This window comes from Homarus americanus, unplaced genomic scaffold (assembly GCF_018991925.1).
Source record: "Homarus americanus isolate GMGI-L3 unplaced genomic scaffold, GMGI_Hamer_2.0 scaffold45562, whole genome shotgun sequence".
Taxonomy (NCBI): Eukaryota; Metazoa; Arthropoda; class Malacostraca; order Decapoda; family Nephropidae; genus Homarus; species Homarus americanus.
The window spans coordinates 5,553,494-5,575,013 of NW_024744839.1; the positions used below are offsets into that span (position 1 = coordinate 5,553,494).

Below are 21,520 nucleotides of genomic sequence, written 5' to 3' on the forward strand. Positions count from 1 at the left end.
GTACCTGCCAGAACATATTGATGATGGACTTGTACTGAATTATTCAATTACCCAATACAGTACCCGGTACAGTACAAACGTGATCTGTAGACTCAGTCAATTAAAATAGTTTGGTGAAATAAAGAGCATTCTCCAGACAGATGTCAACATAGTACATCACATGTGTGTTAAATAACATTTAAAAAACAGAAAAATGGCAACATTTACAGAATAGAGATATCAATTTCAATATTTACTAGAAACCTACACTACAAGCAACATTTAATAATCAAACATCACTAGAAAGAAATTCTAAAAGCATAACAGACTTAACTGGTAACATTTACCAAAAACATGCAGCACTGCTAACACTTACAAGCAGTAAACATCATTTGCATCTTACATTATCAGCAACATTCACCAGGAGCCAATATCACAAGTAACAAAAGCTAAAAATACAATACAGTATTGTATATATTCCTAAAAACAAACAAACATGGTGCCAAAATTACAACAGCTACTTCTGGCAACACAGCAGCCACACCTTGTAATCAGAGCACAGTATCATTCCCTTACACAGGTAACAGTATCCCCTAAAGCCCACCACAAGGTTGGGAATAAAAATATGATCCTCAACATGTAAACCTATCCCTGAAGATCAACTGGATACGAGCTACTACAATCCTTACACTAAAATATATTTGCATAAACCTGCAAGAATAAAAAGTACAAACTAACCCATCTAAAGTAAGTTCCAGTGGATGAGGTAAAACTTCAACTGCAGTACAGTACAGTACCTGTATATATTAAAATCCCATCCATTTTAACACTTATACAGTACAGGTAGCTATGCCATACAAACATTACAGTACTGTACTGTACTGCAATATTGGGAGAGATATGTACTGAGTATATTATGTAAAAATTTAAAAACATAAATCAAACAATGTAAAGTACTGAACCCCTCTGATACTGTATATAGTTGGTCATAAAAATCGCATACAGTTTTATATGTTCTGTACCATATATGGTAACCAAGGGTTGATGACCACATGAAGTGGAACAATTACTGTACATATACAGTGCTGGTACAATAGTTCTCAAAATGAATCACAGTACAGAGTACTGTACTACGGTAATGCATAATTTGTCAGAGTTGTATAAAATCATAGGGAAAAGATCCTCCCTGAATCCATTAAATTATTGAGGGAGAGGTTTACAGCTTTCAGTTAACTGTAGACATATGACCTTCTAACCTTGGCTTACCCACAGATACATTTCTCGTTAGAACCACAATCAAATCTGTCATATAGAATAGGCCTACCTAACAGTAAACCACATGACCTTTGATCCCTTTATGTTGACATTTCATCAAACTCTTCAAATACTTGAACCTTACAACAACAGTTTTCCTAAACTGAATGTGAAAATTTGAAATTTATTTTTCAAAAAGCCTGGGAAGTAGAGTACAATATATACAGTATAGTGCAATACTAATCCTACTCCAGTACAGTACATATGTCCTGAACACAATACAGTACTGTACTGTATAGTACAGTATCCAAAAACCATAGGCTATTTTTGTGAAGCTGACTTTACTGATCACAATAAAAACTAAAGCTATAAATCCTGTTTCATTAGGTTTATATGCAAGCGTTTGAAGATATAGATACAATACACGTAAGTAATAAAGTTCATGCAGTACAATAGACCCTTGCCATTCGTGGTAAGCAGATGGTGGCTAGCTTGCAAGTCTTTTCCCGCAGTACAACAAATCACCCCACACAGCATCTTGTGTTACACTCTCAAAACTTTAGTGCTTCTGTGCGAAATGGCCCCCAAAAGACTGCCTAGTGTCAGTGCTAGTGGAGTAAAATGCAAAAGGCAGTTGCCTCAAGTATATAAGGGATTCATTCGTCCTAATTTGGAGTACTGCTCTCATATCTGGGGGTTGTTCTTCTTCTGTCCAACTGTTAGATAGGGTGGAATCGAAGGCATTTCACCTTATTAACTCTCCTCCTTTAGTTGACAATCTCTCTTCCCTTTCTCTTCGCCACAATGTTGCTTTACTCTCTCTCTCTTTTACAGGTACTTTAATGGGCAATGTTCGGTGGATTTGATGTCCTGTGTACCGCCAGCAAGGCCGTGGGCTCATAACACACGTCTTGCCCGCGGTGCCCACCATTTCTCTGTGAATGTCGGTCACACTAGAATAACTCGTTATAGTACATCCTTCTTTCCTCACACAGCCAAACTGTGGAATGCTCTGCCTTCTTCTGTTTCCAACTCATATAATCTGTCACACTTTAAAAAGTTGGTTTTCCTGCATCTTCGTGGTGTAGATTAATATAATCTTTTCCTTTTTATTCTTATTTTTTCGGCCCCTAAGCCCCGATGTGGGTCGATGACCTGTGCCCGGGTGGGCTATTCCCCGCAAAAAAAAAAAAAAAACATACTGATGTTTTGCCACATTACAACCAGTTCCACTGCTTGTTGGTCTCTTAGGAGGCATTTTTTGTGGTAAATTATAAGTATTTAAAGGTAAAATAGTGACAACAGCCACTAGAAGTGAGCTATGACACCGTCCCGAACCATCGAAGCTGCCAGACTATCAGGTTCTGGATTAGCGGGGTCCAACCTGTATTTCCATATTCTTGCATTTTCAAGAATTTATGCATGTCAGAATTTTAGTTTCTTTATTTGATGCAATAATACTTTTCACATACTTACTAGGCAGCCCCGTCTACACCCAGCCCATATCACTCATATAATCTGCCAAACCCATATTTGAAGATTCCTTGCATGTTCGAGTTAATCATGGTGCTTGGTAACTTGTTCTACTCGTCCACTGCTCATTTCCCTTCAGTGTTTACCTATCTCACGCCTAAATGTAAATTTATCTAATTGAAAATCATTATGTGTTCGATCTTGGTTTGATAGTTTAAGTACCTTTGTTATATTACTTTTGTTTAACCCTGACTTCCATTTATACACCTCAATCATATCGCCCCTCACTCTACATCTTTCAAGGGAGTGCAAATTCAGATGTTTTAATCAGTATCCATACTCAAGGTTCTTAATGCACAGGATTAGCCTTGTCATCTTCGTCTGAATGCTTTCTAAGGATTCAATATCCATTCCATAGTAAGGTTACCAAAATTGACCTACATAATCCAAATGAGGTCTAACATATACGATATAGTTTAAGGATTACTTCACTAGTCTTGTAATTAACACTGCTTTGTATAAACCCACATACAGTACCTTGTTAGCCTTCGTTTATGGTTCCTACATATCATTATCCCTAAACCATTCTTATAGTCCGGTTTCTCTATACTGTACCAACGTTGGTCAATAAAATTCATTTATAATATTGGAATTAGTTAATTTTACCGCTACACCACCACGTTAAGTAATGTACTGCAATGTCCCTCAGGACTCATTTAGCTTAAAACTCGGGTTGAAACACGACGACCTTTTTCAAGGGAAGATGTTGTTTAATAATACAGGCATAAGTTTCTATATTATTAAACCACGGAAAGCAGTACTGTACTGCAGTAGTGATCTACCAGCCTTGGATAGTCCAAGCACATGTAATGCTTCTTGAATTCTATCATATAAACTTTCACTAATACTCATGTAGACATACTATTACTGATTAGAGACCAAGTGTAAGCCTAAGCAAAGAACCCTCCTGGAAATAAGCACCTCACAGCTTTATCGGCTATTCTTAGTCAATTAGCTATTAGTATTTGTCCATTGGCTGTCCGCAGGTTTCCAATTTTCAATATTACAGACACAAAGACTAGAAAAAACGAAACATCCGACTTCATATAATTTCTTGTGCATATCAATATTAACGGAGTACCTCACAAATTTCTACGCGCATATTTCTGTATCCGCCATATTGCCAGAGGCACTTGTCTCCTTCTTTCCTCCTCCTTTTCGTGAAATGACAACCGATGACATACAAGTATCGTGTCATGTGACTTGGCTGGCCAATCATTTTTAACCAGCCTTCCACCACGCATTTTCAAATTTTGAAGGTTTTAGTGATGGCATGTGATAAGTGTTCTCTCCCATATCTAACTGTTATTCAGCGTTTATGAGAACGACAGTGATACAATAAAAATAATTCAAGATCACGGTGTCCTACCAACATCAAGACTGTGTCCTAAGTGTGGAAATTGTTTAATTTTAAGAAAAGACAGAAATTACCATTCTCCAGATCGCCCAGCTGTATCCTCCACCACAGTAGCAGGTAGACTCCGAAAAACTGGGCTAGGTTGTATATATTGTAGGTTAGGTTAGGTTTTTTAATCAAACCTGACTACATTTTTTTTTGCAAATCAGCAGTTTCTGTTACAAATGATTTATATATATATTTTTTTTGCAAAATCCGCTAATTTGCACAAGAATTGAAGTTCAGATTTGAGCAAAGCACACCATAAAACACCAAAACAAACCTATTCTTGTGTCAAAACCTGAGGACAGCCAATGGACGAATATTTACCCAAATTGCCTTACTGTTAACCATTGATTACCTGTATTGTCTCGGCACACAGGAAACTAAATACAGTACTCCAACGGCCTATGTACACCATATACCTTTACTGTCTATATTCATGTGAACTGTATTACTGCATTGTTTATAAACATGCTTATCCAATTGTAAGCCTGTATGACAATTTCACTGAATAAATATTATGAAGTGTTACTATGCTGTCGTATATTAGATTTATGTCTATTTTAAACTCCCTTTATTGTGATAAGTTCCACTTTAAATTCCAAGTACAATACTGTATTTGCTAATGTGGTAATGTTAAAACTTATGTGCAGAAGTTAATTACATATGTAGTAGCTGTATTAACAGTAGACCAGATTATTTGTTTTACATTATACCTGCCATAAGTGACAAGTACAAAGGGGTACAGTATTCTTATTTTACACTAATTCCATTCACTCATGACGTAGTACAGGAGTTATGCACTTGACTATTGATTGTAAAGTCCAGTGGGAAGTGACCGACCACTTGACAATTACCATACTGGGCAGTTTCCTTTGCCACAATATAAGTAAAACAATAGGGTGACATTACAAGGTAACTAAATCATCTGTAAGCTGATTATACTTACAAATTAAAGCAAATTTTTTTTACTTGTGAAAAATACACATCCATGCTTCTTTGTTGACATAAGTGTGGTGGAGTCTGTCTTGGGAATCACCGATCGATGGGTCCGCCTCACTCACCGCTGCCGGGAACTGCGTTTCCATTTATTACATTTCCTTGTACTGATGACGCAGCCTTTAGCTAATAATCCATTAGACTATTACTGAATATGCACTCCTTAATTTCTGAACGAGGTCATAGGATGTGTGACATGCTAAAGAAACGTTCTGCATGTATTCTGCCAAAACAATTCGCCACACCTCGTCCTCAATTCTCTTCCTTCACAAGCAACAATGAGTTTTAATTACCTGTTTGATGGCTCTTCCAATTTCATGGACAATGCGGTCTTTGACTCCTCCCCTTATAGCTGCCATTACTTCAAAACAACACCACGATGAGGTGGTGTGTTCCTGAAACGGATAAAACTCCTTACACCATCCCTGCCGCCGCACCACCACCAGCTGACTGACTCCCGAGCCAAGCAGTGAGAGGAGTGACCTGCCAGGGCCTTGTTGCCAACACAAAGGAAAATTTAATTTACAATTATTTTTAACCGTTGATATTAATAATTTGAATAACTCAAATATTGCTTTTAACAAATTACTTAATAATCAAAATTGTAAAAGATATTAATTCTTCATTATGCTGTTTGATATCCACTGATCATACGTCTGACTTGGATGTGCTGTTGTTGTTTCTCTTGCCCATTCACGCGTCTCGGCACGGGTTCAAGTGATAAAGGGTTTTGCATTGATTTTTTAACCTTCTTTTTTTCCTTGTGAGGGGCGGATCCAGGGGGTCAGATGCTTCCTTCCTAACTTTCGAGACATAAGCAGCATATGTATTTTAATGTTTCAGAAAGTGTCACTATTTCTGTTTTGTTTTCCAAAAAGTCTCACCATCCATGATAATGAACGAAACCAATATCGTATCATCATTAACTCGAATAGGCCTCCGCTGAATAGCTTCAAACATAGGTTGGATGGATATTGGAGCGATAGGGGTTGGATGGATGGGCGATAGGGGTTGGATGGATGTAGGGGTTGATGGGCGATAGAGATGGATGGATATTGGGCGATAGGGGTTGGATGGATATTGGAGCGATGGGGGTTGGATGGATATTGGAGCGATAGGTTGGATGGATATTAGACGATAGGGTTGGATGGATATTGGAGCGATAGGGGTTGGGTGTAAATAGGACTGCCCAGTATGGGCTAATAGGCCCGCTGCAGTGTCTTCCATTCTTATCTTCTTATGTATACAGTATATGATAAATCGCCAACTAATATAAGGGACTGTGTGTCAGTAACAATTCTTTTTACTCTAATACTTATAATCATTGGTAGCGTGACGAGAGGAGGCTCGTGGGTATATGTAATGATAGTATCAAGTAATAGGGAAGAAATAACGGTAGATACTGTAGGTAAATAATAGACGCAATATACAAATACAAAATTTATTTAAACATTAATATGGAGATAGGAGAAAGAATATATGTACCAACAGACGAAATCTGGTATTATGCCCTCAGGCTCAACATACTCACACCACTACTGGGTGGACGTACTCAATAACACTCAGTCGTCAGGAGTGATACTCAAAGCAACCGCCATGGGGTCCTGCCACCATGGGGTACTTTCCGACGAACTCTGAAGATCCCAGTGGAGTAACCCCACCACACAAATAGCCCTACTGAGTTAGACACTCATCCACCAATGATGGGGGCTGGTAGTGGTGTGTGGCTTGGTGATCTGGGGTCACCTCGCAGGCCGAGCGTTAGGGCCAGACGAGCCAGCTATGGGGGCCATAGGTAATCTGAAGTGTCTGACGGTCGGTCTCACGAAGGTAACTGATCCTACTGGACCTCGGACATCTCCCCAGACATAGTGGATAGCGCGGATGTTGTATCCACTGGATACAACATCCGCGCTACAGACACGGCCTAGGCTGCGTTAGGGACCTGTATGGGTGGAGGGCGAGCACTTACTAACAGTGACAACGACATCACATTTCAGGGGACGTTAAAGACGTAAATATGACTTCACTCAGAGCATATCAACTACGTTACTGTAACACTTGCACAATCAACTATTAATTGGGTCAAATCACTTAAAGAAGGGCGAATTACAACACAGTGGAATGGCCTACCTGTATGGGTGAAGGGGCGAACATTTACTAACAGTTGAAATGCCCGCGGCACCCTCACTCAAAATAGGTCAGGAAGTCCACCTACTTCTATTTCGATGAATTAATTTACTGTACACTCTGACGTTGAAACTGAGACTATGAACTCCGTTTCATTCCCTACTATTATCCTCACTAACAATGCTCTGACTGAGCTCTCAAAAGCAAAATTAAATTGATTACAAAGGGTTGGATGGCAACAGGTCCCAACATACAGCGTCTTGCTACGAAATCCGCAGATTATATTCAAAGTTCCCTTTAGACAAGGACGGCCTATCGATGACGTCATCAAGGAAACAGAGAAAACGGGGGACCTTTCCACTGGGGGACTCGGAAGGTTTTGTGAACGTTTGAGAGTAATATGAATCCTTAAGGTTTTCAGGTTAGCCGTCATCACAATCATGACACTAAGACCGGAATATTTTTTTTACGGAATTAGCCCACCAGGGCACAGGTCACTTATCCACATTAGGTACAGGGGGCGAAAATATAATAATAATAATAATAATAATAATAATAATAATAATAATAATAAATAAAAAAATAATAATGATATATATATATATATATATATATATATATATATATATATATATATATATATATATATATATATATATATATATATATATATAATGATAAAAAAATTATAATAAATAATAATTGAAAAATGAAAGAAAAATATCAAAAGTGAGAAACAATATAAGTATGTCAAAGTAAGAGAAACAATAGAAACCCTACAATTGTGTGTAAATGAGGCAGAAAATCAGGTCAGCAGCCTGGGACTTGGTCACAATTTTTGTGATGGCATATGGCAGCAGGGTCTACCATTAGACAACACATTATAGGCGTTTCAGATGCACGGAATAGCTAACGCATGAGCTATTCTGTCTGCGCAGACACTGCTGCTGACTTCTACGCATGACACTTTCAGAGGGAAAAGGAAACGACTCGACCAGGCGTTAGTGTTTGCAGCAGGCAGAGGCGCCCGAACAGCTAATAACCAATCAGCGAATTTCTCCCACTGAACTACTGTAAATACGCGGATCATGGCCGCTTCTGGAGAATATTTTGATTAATATTGAAGAGTTGGGTGCACGTAAGGCAATAAAAAGATGTGATATAATAATAATAATAATTCTATATACGGTAGTATATTGGATAGGACCTAAAACAAAGTGTATGGCATGAAAAAATTGAATAGGATTGTGCCTAGTTGAAACCTATTTTGGCTCCGCCCCTTTTTAGTGGGTGCTGTCCCATTTCATTAGTCGCTTGTGAATTTTGTGTAAAATATTGCTAATTACTCAAATATGATTAAAACTTTAATATCATTACTCATAAGTTACTTTAAATAGGGGTGAACAAAATGATTACAGTTCTGTAATTGCAAAAATTAAGACTTAAACGAACCTGAAATTCGTCTTATTTCGTGTTTATATATGCGAACACCTTTAAACAACACAATGTAGCCGCGAGACGAGAGAGCATTGTAGTATAGGCTATAGAGCACCTTTCCTGTAAAAAAAATGGATCAAGCCATGTAAGTAATGTAGGAAAGATATTACAACAATACCTCACAAATCCTTGATTCTTACAGTATAATCTGCTACTGAAGTATAAAGCTACCATTGTGTCCTTTACATACAGTTCTCCTAATTTTATTGTTTTCTGAAAACTGTGTTGTACAACAGTTATTCCCAAGACGCGGTACGGTCGTATTCTTTATTGACAGTCCGGGAAAGCTAACGCGTTAGCTATTCTGTGCATCTTAAAATACCTTACAAAAAATACCTTATTTTACTTTTATCCTCTTCACCACTGATCGGCTAGTTAGCCGCTTGGGCGATCGGTCACGTCTCTGTTACGCACTGTTGGCAAGTACTGGGCATGCACCGGGTCCTGAATATACCTGAACCTGCTCCAGTGTTGGTCAAGTCACAACACTTTCTGGCAGATTGCTCCGAGAGTTCACAACTCTCACTCCGAAAAAGTTTGCCCTCACAGTTTTCTGGACCTGCGGCCGAGTAGTGCCCTTTGAGATGTTTATACACTTCGATTAGGTCGCCTCTTGCCTGTCTGTAGTATAAGCTAGGCAATTGCAGGCATTCTAATGTCTCTGGGTAGCTGAAGTTCCATACACCAGGCACCAGTCTGGTGGCCCTCCTTTGGACATTTTCAATCAATTGACAGTCTCTAGCATATCTCGGGGACCAGACTGGGTGACAGTACTCCAGACGGGGAAGCACCTCACTCTTGAAGATTGTGACGAGCGACGGACCATCCGGATATCTAAACAACCTTATAAGACCTATTAGTTTCGTTGCTTGAGTCACCTTCTTCTCACAATGGCCAAAGAAAATAAGTTCCTTGTCGACATACACACCCAGGTCCTTTTCACATTCGGTCTCGATTAATGCCGTTTCTTCATCTTGTTGGGACATGTGATATGCCTCCTTACTGTTGGTGTGACCCAGGTGCATCATCTTGCACTTCATGACATTGAATCTTAGCAGCCATTTCTTCAATCATTCTAGAAGCTCATAGAGATCTTTCTGGTGCTTTTCGCAGTCTGTTTGGTTCTTAATTTCCCTAAATAACTTGGCATCGTCTGCAAACATTTGTATGAAGCAGTGTATAGCTTCTGGCATATAATCTATGAAGCAAACAAACAACAACGGGCCAAATACACTGCCCTGTGGTACCCCGCTTGTCACAGGTATGCATGACGATTTCGTGCCATTAATCACCACACACTGTTTGCGGTCATGCAGAAGGTCTCTGATCCATGCTAGGAAATTTCCCCGAATCCCATATCCTTCCAATTTATTAAACCAAAGGAACTTAAGAGCCTTAATAGAGAACGCAACGGAACTCAACCCTAGCCACCTCCTTGTCATGGGAGACTTTAACTGTGGTGACATCAACTAGAGGAATGATACCAAACCAAATGATCTTAATAATCCCACTACTTTTTTGTAGAAACTATGAGAAAAAATTTTCTATTCCAACATGTTAAATATGCGACACTTGGAAAGGTGTATAAGGAGTTGGTGACCCGTGAGAATTTAAGACTGAATCTGCTTAAAATAGACATGTCAAGTACATTATACGACAATATAGAATGAACCTCATTTGTGCAAAAGTAGGAAGGAGTACATTATACGACAATATAGAATGAACCTCATTTGCACAAAAGTAGGAAGGACTGCTCTGCACTCAACTTCCTTCATATTTCTAACTGGATGAAATTGGGTTTCTTTAAATGTGAGCTCACAACTCATTGGACAGAAGGTGAAAGCTGTGCTGTATCTGCTCGCTAGCCACATCCCCTTTGCATTTACAGAATAACCCAAAGAAGGGTGACCATTCTAGTCCCTCTTAACTATTGCCCCAACTTCATCCCTCTCTAAGATTTTCGAAACTATCCTAAACTCTCATTTTCACCGTCACCTTGAACGCCTTTCTCTTTTGTCGGATCACCAGTATGGCTTTCGCTAGGTGAGATCTACTGGTGATATGCTCTCCTAATGCATCCATCTTTGGTCATCCTCTCTTAGGGATTATGGGGAAACTTTCGTCATGACCCTCGACACATCTGCAGCATTTGACAGAGTATGACACAAGTACTTTCTTTCTAAACTCCCCTTTTATGGTTTCTCTCCTCCACTTTGTTCTCTAATTTCTATCTTCCTTGAGAACCATTCCATGGCAGTTGTTGTCGAGGGATCGACCTCTCGCACTTTCTCTACCAATAGTGGTGTTCCACAGGGTTCTGTTCTTTCACCTACCATCTTCCTTCTTTTATCATTGACTTACTTTACATTTTTTTTAATAACGTGGCCTCCAGCCTCCCCCAATAGCCACACCTTCGCCGACATTTTATTACCTTAATATTAAATATCCTAATACATAAGTAGCTATCCTAGCTGTGTTCAATTAGTTGAGCCGCAGCTCTCGTTTCCCTGAGGTAGAGCAAAGCCGACCGAAGGAGAGAGAAGGACAGTCGACATCTCATCCAGGCTGTAACATAACTTCTGGGCTGCTGCTTCTGTTCAGAGATCACCTCCGCGAGTTTGGCGTAGAAACATCTTGCACTTGGTCCCATCCCACCAGAGGTTGTGAACACTAGAGGCGTGAAGCTGCCTTGATCAACGTTCTGAATTCTCTCCCCGCATGCCCTTATCTTGTCGTTCTCGTTCCTCCTGTGTGCAGCATCGAGAGCTAAGTTACGGTGACATGCGGCCATGGGATAAAAAAATCCTGATGTGGAAGAAGGCTCGCTGTCCCCGCGTCCAGAATCCCCAAGCATTGACGTCAACACGGGCTTCGTTGGATGTGTTTGAGGTCCTATGTTGGAAGATCTCACCGTTCAGTGGAAGGAGGGTCGGTTCTACCATGACATCATGGCAGATTTCCTTCAACATATTTGCTGTGAGATCCCTTACTTCGTCACGCCTCATGCATATGAAGCTCCCTTTCTTGCACACCATGGCGTGATCGACGTCATAGGAAGAGCCACACACGCATTGGGAGGGCAAACCTTCTTCTGGCCTACCGTACCTTAGAGCATTGGCATTTGTAAATTCTTGTTTATTGAGACTAAAACCATTTGCCCTTATCGGTAGCGTAGTTAACCAGTTCGAGGCGCCCACCTCCTGAACTATAGCTATTTTTGTTTTTCAAATTCTTTGGTACTTGCAGCAACAGTTGCTGCAACTTATCACTTTGGCCGTGTTGTCGTTCTGTCGTAATGGACCTTCGAATCTTGTTTACTTCACTGGTATCCACCTCCCTTGTTGCGTTCTGAGCTATTATGTGGTCCGTGAGGGCTGCCGTGAGTTTTGATGTTTAGTGGCAGCAATCTCCTCTGGATTGGTTAGTCCCATTCCTCCCAGTCTCGGTGGTAGTGCAAGGAGTGATCTTTCTGCTGGGGTTAAGTGGGGGTGTTTCACTAATTTGGGAATGGAATTGACGATGATAGCTTCTTCCAGAGGATGGAGGAGGGGTCCGATATCAGGGATAGTGCACATCAGGTAGTTCCAGCGATGCTTGACTCCATGGGTGAATGCCGCAAAAGCCGCATGTGGCTCTGTGTTAGCAATCTCAGACAGAGCTTGAATTTCCCTAACCCACTCATTCACCTTTCCCGTAACGTACTCGATCTTGAAGTCCGTTACTACTAATTCTATCCATTCTTATGCTGATGACTATACTCTTCACTCTTCTCCCTTCCCCAAACTCTCAAACTAGATGTTTCTAGATCTGATATCGTTTCATCTATCAATGCGAATCTGTGCAGTATCTCCGAATGGGAGTTAGAAACTTGGTTAAATTCAATAGTAATACCAATTACACTTTCCAAATTAGATGATCTCCCACCAATCACATTTCAGGATGCAATCATTCTGCCAAGTTCTAAAATAGATACGCTAGGCCTCACCATTTCCTCTAATATGTCATGGAAGCCAAACATCCACAACATTGCGAGAGCTGCCTCCCAAATTCTGGGAATGCTGTACAGATGTCATAGTTACTTCACTCCTGTGCAGTTGCTTCAAGTTTATAGGTTATTAAATTCATCCTAACTTGAAGTACTGCTTTCATATCTGGGGTGGTTCTTCTTCTGTCCAACTGTTAGATAAGAGTGGAATAAAGGGCATTTCGTCTTATTAACTCTCCTCCTGTAGTCGATAATCTCTCTTCCTTTTCTCTTCACTGCAATGTTGTTTCACTCTCTCTCTTTTACAGGTACTTTAACAGGCATTGTTCAGTGGATTTGGCATCCTGAGTATCGCTGGCAAGGCAGTGGACTCCTAACACTCGTCTTGCCCGGGTGCCCACCATTGCTGTGTAGATGTCGGTCACACTAGAATAACCCGTTATAGTACATCCTTCTTTCTTCACACATCCAAACTGCGGAATGATCTGCCTTCTTCTGTGTTTCCATACTCATACAATGTCTCACTTCAAAAAGCTGATTTTCCAGCATCTTCGCGGTGAATAATAAAGTCTTTTTCTTTTCTAATTTTAATTTCTCTTTACTACTCTTCTTTTGCACCCCAGGCCCCATTGTGGGTCAACGATCTGTGCCTGGGTGGGCTATCCCCCGTAGAGCAAAAAAAATTAGCCTGTAGCAATCAGACAACCTTCATGTATGTTTCCAATACCATGACATGTTTGATAAGGGCAGGATTACTCAATAAGAAAAAACATGTATGAGTAACTTATTTTATTCATAGGTGAAACTTGATGCACAATAGAAAGCAAAGGAAGCAAGCACTGCGTAACCTAGTCGACGTGGAGCTAATGTCCTCACATCACGCACACAACTTACTCAACTTTGCTAAAAATAAGGTAAAGTTATTTTAGTACATTGACAGATATATTAACAATATATCTATCTATTTGCAATATATATATATATATATATATATATATATATATATATATATATATATATATATATATATATATATATATATATATATATATATATATATATATATATCACAAGAACTCATAATTTGTCTTGCCATGAGTTAGTAATAACAATAATAATATATAACTGCCACTCTTAAATTATGCCCAGGTTGCTCTACAAACTCAATAATGCCAACAAAATAAAACAATGTTAGAAGTGACTGCTGAAACATAGTTATTGGTAATAGTCTCACGTGTGGTGGCAGCAATAGCAAAATAAAAGCGCATCGGAAGCTTGACAATCCCAGTAGGCATGACCCCCTTACTCTGCTGGTAAAGCAGTGATAATGTTAATTGAGAACTAGTAAACTCCTCAAGTTGATCGTACTAATGCACAAGATAAAAATACCAGAGCAATGAACATATATGACAGCAAAGAAGACAGATTGTTACGCCTACAAAAACAGAGGATCAAAATTATATGGAAATACTGATGCCTGCCTGACATAGCCAGCCTTCCTAAACATGTACAACTGTATATGATGCATGTCTTGGTCCACCGAGAATGGCTTCTAGGCCACGCACAGACGGGTGAAGATCAAATGATCTTAAATAATGTATGAATCATCTACGCAATGCTGTGTGAAAATAGTATACCAAGAATAACATTCCTCTCGATTCCCAGTGCCCATAAGTATTACGGTTAAAGTAATGTGAGCTGGTATAAACGTTACTTATAAAACACGCTGATGACACTGAATAAATGATCTTGGATGACAAGTGCTGCAGCATAATGTAACCTTACATGGATAATCAGCTGGATGAGTATTGCTGAGATAAATGCAACTAGATTTTGTTATTATGGTAACTTTATTTTATCAGCAATAAAGTGAGAATAGCATGGCCGAGGCGCGAGCAGAGGCTAGGCTTAACAGGACCTGGCCCGCATGTCCACTTGTGCTCACCACACTATGCTTACACCTCTCCTGCAACTACTAATGCATTTTTTATTACCTTAATAATTGGTAAAAACTAAATATATAAAATCTGATAAACAATGAGTATACTGTATTAGGAAAATATTGAAGGTACTGGCATTTATTTGGGGTGTTCACTGGCATTGTTGTACCTCTGGTAACCTACTACGGCGGCTTTTCCTTCAGCTGAAATAAATTTCAATATTTTAACTTGTTTTAATATGTTTGAAATAATACATCCTTCATGTATAAGCAAACATACTTATTAACATCATAAATTTAGAATTCACATGATTTTAGCAACATGAAATGGGAGCTTGTCTGCTTGGCTCAGTTGAAGGTAGGCCTACCTGCCCAAACGTACCCCGCCCGTACGTGAAGAAGCGCTGTGCACAAACGATTATACCACTCAAGACAACATGAAACAATTATATACACTCTCACACCTAGCGATCACCCGCCTACGACTCAGTTACATCCCTAGTTTGAAAATAACTGGAATGAACAAGAACAGTCTATGCTTCTCTAGAGTTGTTTTACCTGTCTACAAAGGTGATCTAAATTACATTAAATTGTTGATTTTTTGTCTAGATTTACTTTTGTGCCACTTCGATCTAATACTGAAGAATGCTATACTAATCCAAGTTTAATTTTCTAAAAAGTCATATTGATTGGTTGACCACGGATTTGTCTTTGATACACAATTATGTGAGTCAGTATATACCAGGCACAGCCTGCACCAGTTTCAACTTTGTTCATTATTCATTTCAGGGAACACCATTCTTGACACACCAAGTCTTGGCATCTTAGTTCCAAATATATTCATGTAACACTTATAAATTAATTTGCACCAAGGCGATGAGTGTATGTCGGTCACGTGATGGGTGTGCTGTGCTGGGACCGGTGGCAGCGGCCCAGCGCTATACTCACACCCTCCTGACTCCAAGGGTCCCAGGTGCTATGGGAATATCACGCCCATCCCCCACTCACCCAGGTTAATCCAGTTTCACATTCCTCTACTTTCGGTTTTCCTACTAAACCATCAACAGTAAAATCCCATCCAAACACATCGACAAGCCAATCCTTCACAATCTGGTGTCCTTGATCAGTGCCAGAGCGGACAGTGCGAAGCTGACCAGTTCAGATGGCTATGTTCGCGGGGGTCTGACCCATCCTCTCATATTGTCGAGCCGGCTCCGTGCTCTTCTTCCCATAAATGCCACTGTCACAATACTGACACTATGAACTAATTTTGGTTTGGAAATACTGTATCTTTCACAGTTGATAATGACAAATGCCTTTTGGACAAAAGTATGTCGGAGCCGCCTCGTTTAGCAGTCCCCACGCGAGGAACTTGGTTACATTGCACTGCTCCTCCCTGGTGCAAGCATCTGACAGGGCTACAATACCCTCGAAGCTTAAACTTTCATAACACACTTACTGTCATCTGTAACTGACACACGCCCCCCTGGCGGTGTCTTGCAAGGGCTCAGCTGTGGGCACTCAGCCTCAGGGGGACGTGTGATGAACCAGACGCTCACCCTCTATGCCCGGCTGTCTCTTATGCCCACCCATGATCATTCACTGGGTCCAGACCTGTCGACCCATACCCTCTTCCACCTCATTCGGAAGGGCATTGTACCCAGATACCCCTTGGCTCCTTGTTAGTCTCATTATAATAGTGCTTCCCTCCCCGTGCCCGAACCCAGCTCAGCACATCCTTAATGTGCCAACCACACACCCTAAGCAGCTAGGCCTTGTTACCGCTGCTACAAGTAACCCAGTGTTGCGTAGGTCTTCACAAAAGGTGTATCCACTTTGCAGCTTTCCCTGGAATAATAAAATGCATTAATCAGCATTATGCAAAATCAGTAAAAATTAACAGTAAGCTGTTTTGCTATGTGATCTTTAATATCATTAGATACTTGTGTACATCCAATATACACAATATGATTTTATTAAGTAGCAACTTGAATTACCGTGACTCAGCCAAGGCAAACACAACATCAAGAATACTTCATAAAAGGAGAACTAAAGTTACGACAATAAAAGCAGTCCTAAAGCCAAAGAGGACAACTCTACAGTGAGCCTCGGCTACTGGCGATCAACACTACTGGAAGTATCGCACTTTAACAGTCGTAACTCTTGGTAGCACTGTGTCATGTCCCAGTTACTAGTGGTATGAGTCACTGTAAATTCTACAGTGAATGAGGGTTGTAATACAGTAATTACTGCTGGACTGAAGAAAACATTTTTGGTCAGATTCAGTGCTATTTAAGATTTAGGACTTGACATATTAGAGCAAGTGGCACATGATATAACTGACTGATTTATAACACTACTAGATGATCATAGGAAGTCTTATCAAGCTATAAGATAAAAATCAACAGAATAAAAAAAAAATCATAAACATAGATTGTGATTTTTTTTCAGAAATTTTGTTGTTAATTAAAAAAACAAATACAAAAATCTTATAAAATATATAACTATGTGTGCCTCATGCTGAAGAAGACTGTCTGATAGCAGCTTAAACACCAAACTTAATCTGCCACACAACACTGGAGTAGCACACTGATGGAACACTCACATGAACCCCTTGGGAAGAAGAGGAGGTTGCATGTCCAGGCTAGCCCAGCACCTCTCCACCCCATGGGCAGGAGAGGGCTGTGGGCTGCCAAGTAATGACATTATCATTTGCAAGGGCTTGATTTAAGTATTGAACTATTGATATTATATGGATCAAATATATGACAACCCAAGAAAGTCCACAAAAAAGCATTTCCTATAGGTATAGTATAATAAAAAAATGAACCACTTATGATCATGATTTTACATAAGGTACATTGTCTAATCTCCTCCCGGATCCTTCCCACAGTGTTGGTGGTGGGAGCAAGGTGGTGGGCGGGGAGGCAGGCCACCCCGCCCACACAAACCCAACTCTTCCATGAAAAAGCCAACAGAGAGACCTCACACCACTACGGATTTCTTGATGGTTTATTAGTATTTGAGAAAATGAGAGAATTTGTTGGGCAATTGTTAAAAGAAAAAACTATACTTGTATGTATATAATCTCTTTAATTCATCAAAACTTATTAATGTTTGTTATAAGAAAATCGTTTTCAGCACTTTAATTTGTTGTTGTAAAACCCACAGAGTAGGTTGTTGAAGTCCTTGAATATAGTAAATCTTTTCAGAGTAAATATTAAAATATTATTTACTTTCAACAAAAAACCTTTTGTAAGGTCACCAACTGTTTGTGTTTGTAATGACCTTTTCTAAGATAGTGCACATCTATTGAATTGAAGAGATTTTATTTATACAAACACACATACACAAAAATATATATATATATATATATATATATATATATATATATATATATATATATATATATATATATATATATATATATATATATATATATATATATATATATATATATATATATATCTATATATATATATATATATATATATTACCAATTAGGCTTGAACGGAGTCCCATTGAGAGAGGCAGGAATACAAGGTTAGCTAGGGCAGAAGTTAAAGAACAACTGGCTTTTCCCATCACTTGTCTCAGATCACTTATGGCTCAGTGGCAATACTTCTGCCTCTCATTTGGGAACCCAGATTCCAACCTCTCTGGTGTCGGTAAAGTACAGTATGTTATATGGATGCGTGAGTGTTTGCACAGTTTCTGAATACATATATTATCATTCCAGCACCAACTGATAAATTTGGATGATTAAGTGAAATCCGTGTTGGTGTGGAAGGTGGTTGGGCGTGGCAGCACGTGAAGGAAACAAAGGTAAGACGAGTGTGACGGTGAGGCCCCTACCTCGAGTGAGATAAGGTACACCAGGCGAGCCTTTCAGAGCCAAGTGGGAGTTAGTGAACTGAAACAGACAAGAATCAGAGGGTGTTACACACATAGTGCCGAGGGGCGAAGGTTCACAAGGAGAAGGCTGGTAGTCTGGCACTCTCAAGGCTAAGAAAAGCTGGGACCTGGCACACTTAGGTTAAGGAGGTTGCAGGGTGTCTGGCACTCTTAAAGCACGGTGGAAGTAAAAGTTCCAGCACTCTCAGGGCAGGATTAAAGAAGAGAATATGAAACTGTCAGGATAGGAAAGGCAGAAGGGGAGTTGGTGCACCCTGGGTGTGAAGGAACCAGAGATTCTGGAATTACTCAAAATAGGATGATGACTGACATGTGGCTAATTGAGAAAAAAAATTAGGAGGGAGTGTGACGCATGTAAAATAGGAAGGAAACAAAATGATCAGGCACTCTCAGGGCAGGAAGCAAGAGGTAGCCTGATGCTCTCAGGACGAGGCATAAGGGTCTTGACTCTCTCGGGGATAACAGCACACTAGTAACCAGAATTCTTATGCCAGCAAAATTCCCAGCACTCTTGATGAAAATAAGACTACGGATATTTTATCACTCTCAAAGTCAGGTTAACAGTGATAAACACTCTCAGGACAGGCAGGGTGTTGAAGGTGTATACCTCCCGGAGTTTGGGGAGAATTGTGGGGTATGACACTCTTAGGGTAGGTAGTGTGCCGAGTATTTGGCACTCTCAGGGCAAGACAACTATTAATTAAGCCTTTACACTGCCTTCCTTTTAATTGTCTAGTTAAACAAGAAGGCCAGTAGTGGTAGTTAAGGTTATCTAAACCACTAGATTTTCCAGCTGTCCATAATATGATGTATGGTAATTCCCAATAGGGGATGGCTTATGAGTATATAAAGCAAACAATTGAAGCAATATCTCTTTCCTAGTCATTACTTCAGAAACAATATAAATATTATAATCGAGCGAAAAATTAACACTTATTGGCAGTACTGTACTGCAGTGGTTGATTATTAGGCCACCACTTGTCACTTGGGCTGGTAAGTAAGTAACTAGTGATCAACAGCTTCCTTTATTTAAAAAAAATATATATTGTTTATCTTGTAAAACTATATGCAGCATCCAAAATCATTTACCTACCTAGATACACAAGAACAGTCAAGATCAATGATGACAAACAGGTAGAAACATACATGTAGTTCACCAATCACAAACTGTGGTGGGTGAGTTGGAATCCATAGATAGTAAATCACACAAACTCATTCACTATCGTCTTCCTCTCGCCACACTTACATTAACTTACTTACTCTGTTACACACACCCCAGCCTCTACAGTTTTTCTTACACAAGCACATGTATGCATGGCTCACACATGAATATGCAACAAGGATAAATTGTCCTATACCCAGGCACGATATTCACACCACTTTGGGGGTCTCTTTCAGCTCCTGCTTGTACTGTATCAGTAGACAGAAAGAAAAAAAAGATGGTGCAACTCGTTTGAAATGGTCATACATAATAATAATAATAATAATAATAATAATAATAATAATAATAATAATAATAATAATAATAATAATAATAATAATAATAGTCTGTGTGTGTGTGTGATATTTGTTTCATACTACGTTTTTAGTCTCCAGATGAGGAAGAATTTATGTGAAGAAACCCAAGTGAGCAATAATTTTGCTTATAATACTTTATGGCAAATACAGTATAGTAAAACCCAGATTAGTTTTATGGCCATTAACGTACACAATTTATACTGCATAATTATAATAAAACAAAACAGCATCAGTAGAAATAACAGCTTGATCAGTCTTCATAATCGGTCACATGTTTTGGGGGACTTATTTTATCTTTCTTCACTGAACACGGCAGTAACAGGCAAGCACAAGTAGTTCACAAAACAATGAATATAACTTTGAATGAATAAAAATGAAAAGGAAAGAAAAAAATTGAGAGACCTAAAACCCGTTCTCTAACAAAACATCCATGGCAGTTCACCTCAAAGCAATGTGGTGGAGATGGGGATGAAGGTGGTGATGGGGTAAAGTAGGTGATGTTGGTGGAGAAGGGTCTAATGTTGGGGAAGGAGGGACTAATGTTGATGAAAGAGGAATTAATGTTGGTGGAAGAGGGGATAAAGATGGTGGAGGGGGCGATGTTGGTGGAGGGGTGGTGATGGAGGGACTAATGTTGGTGGAGAGGTGGCGAAGGTGGTAATGGTGGTGATACAAGAGATGGTGGTGAATGTGATGGTGATGAAGGTGATCGAGATGGTGATGAAGGTGGAGGTGATGGTGGTGAAAGTGGAGGTGATGGTGGTGGAGGTGATGGTGGTGAAGATGGAGGTGATGGTGGTGGAGGTGATGGTGGTGAAGGTGATGGTGGTGAAGGTGGAGGTGATGGTGGTGAAGGTGGAGGTGAAGGTGATGGAGGGGGAGTTGGTGGTATAGGTCATGGTGGTGGTGGAGGGATAATGGTGGTGCAAGTGACTGAAGGTGATGTGTTCTGATCTCGCTAGGGGAAAGGTCACGACAGACTTAGCTCCCGGGGATAAATTGTCGGTAATGGCTAGTGCTACTTGTGAACAGGGCTGAGCTACTGGCCGAGTCAGTGAAGGTCAAAGAAGAAAACTTGAAATTAAAGGAGTGATAGCGAGGATGAAGGAAGAAGACACGAGACAAGAAAAAGTCCGTGTCTGACGAAAACTCAAGCGAATGGAAGGTTGTGAGGAGAGGGACGACCAAAATGGTAGTGAGAAAAGACACCAAGGAAACGACAACAGCTAAGTGTAAAAACTCTTTTAGTCCTTTGATAGACGAATTGGACGTTGCCATAATCAGGGACAGGGTTGACAAGGAAGGTACGAAAGCCTTAATTGTTGGCGATTCCCAGGTACGGCACCTGGATAGAGCTTTTAGTTGACAGGAT

The 21,520-nt window shown here is 39.9% G+C and overlaps 2 protein-coding genes across 12 annotated transcripts in view; both read right to left on the reverse strand.

The window, feature by feature from the left end:
* The window catches only part of LOC121878195, a 71,312-nt gene extending 65,692 nt beyond the window's left edge, over nucleotides 1-5,620 (reverse strand). For all 3 annotated transcript variants that reach the window (XM_042384251.1, XM_042384250.1, XM_042384249.1), the window contains exon 1: nucleotides 5,458-5,620. In XM_042384251.1, coding sequence (XP_042240185.1) covers nucleotides 5,458-5,523 — 66 coding nt within the window. In that variant the 5' untranslated portion in view covers nucleotides 5,524-5,620. The remainder of the gene's footprint in view (nucleotides 1-5,457) is intronic.
* Nucleotides 5,621-13,550: 7,930 nt separating this feature from the next.
* Nucleotides 13,551-21,520, reverse strand: part of LOC121878193 (regulator of G-protein signaling 9-like) — a 241,663-nt gene continuing 233,693 nt past the window's right edge. For 8 of the 9 annotated variants that reach the window (XM_042384242.1, XM_042384239.1, XM_042384243.1 and 5 more), the window contains one exon: nucleotides 13,551-16,563. In XM_042384242.1, coding sequence (XP_042240176.1) covers nucleotides 16,503-16,563 — 61 coding nt within the window. In that variant the 3' untranslated portion in view covers nucleotides 13,551-16,502. Of the gene's footprint in view, nucleotides 16,564-18,570; nucleotides 18,629-21,520 lie in introns of all 9 variants that reach the window. The other variant, XM_042384240.1, reaches the window with a different exon arrangement.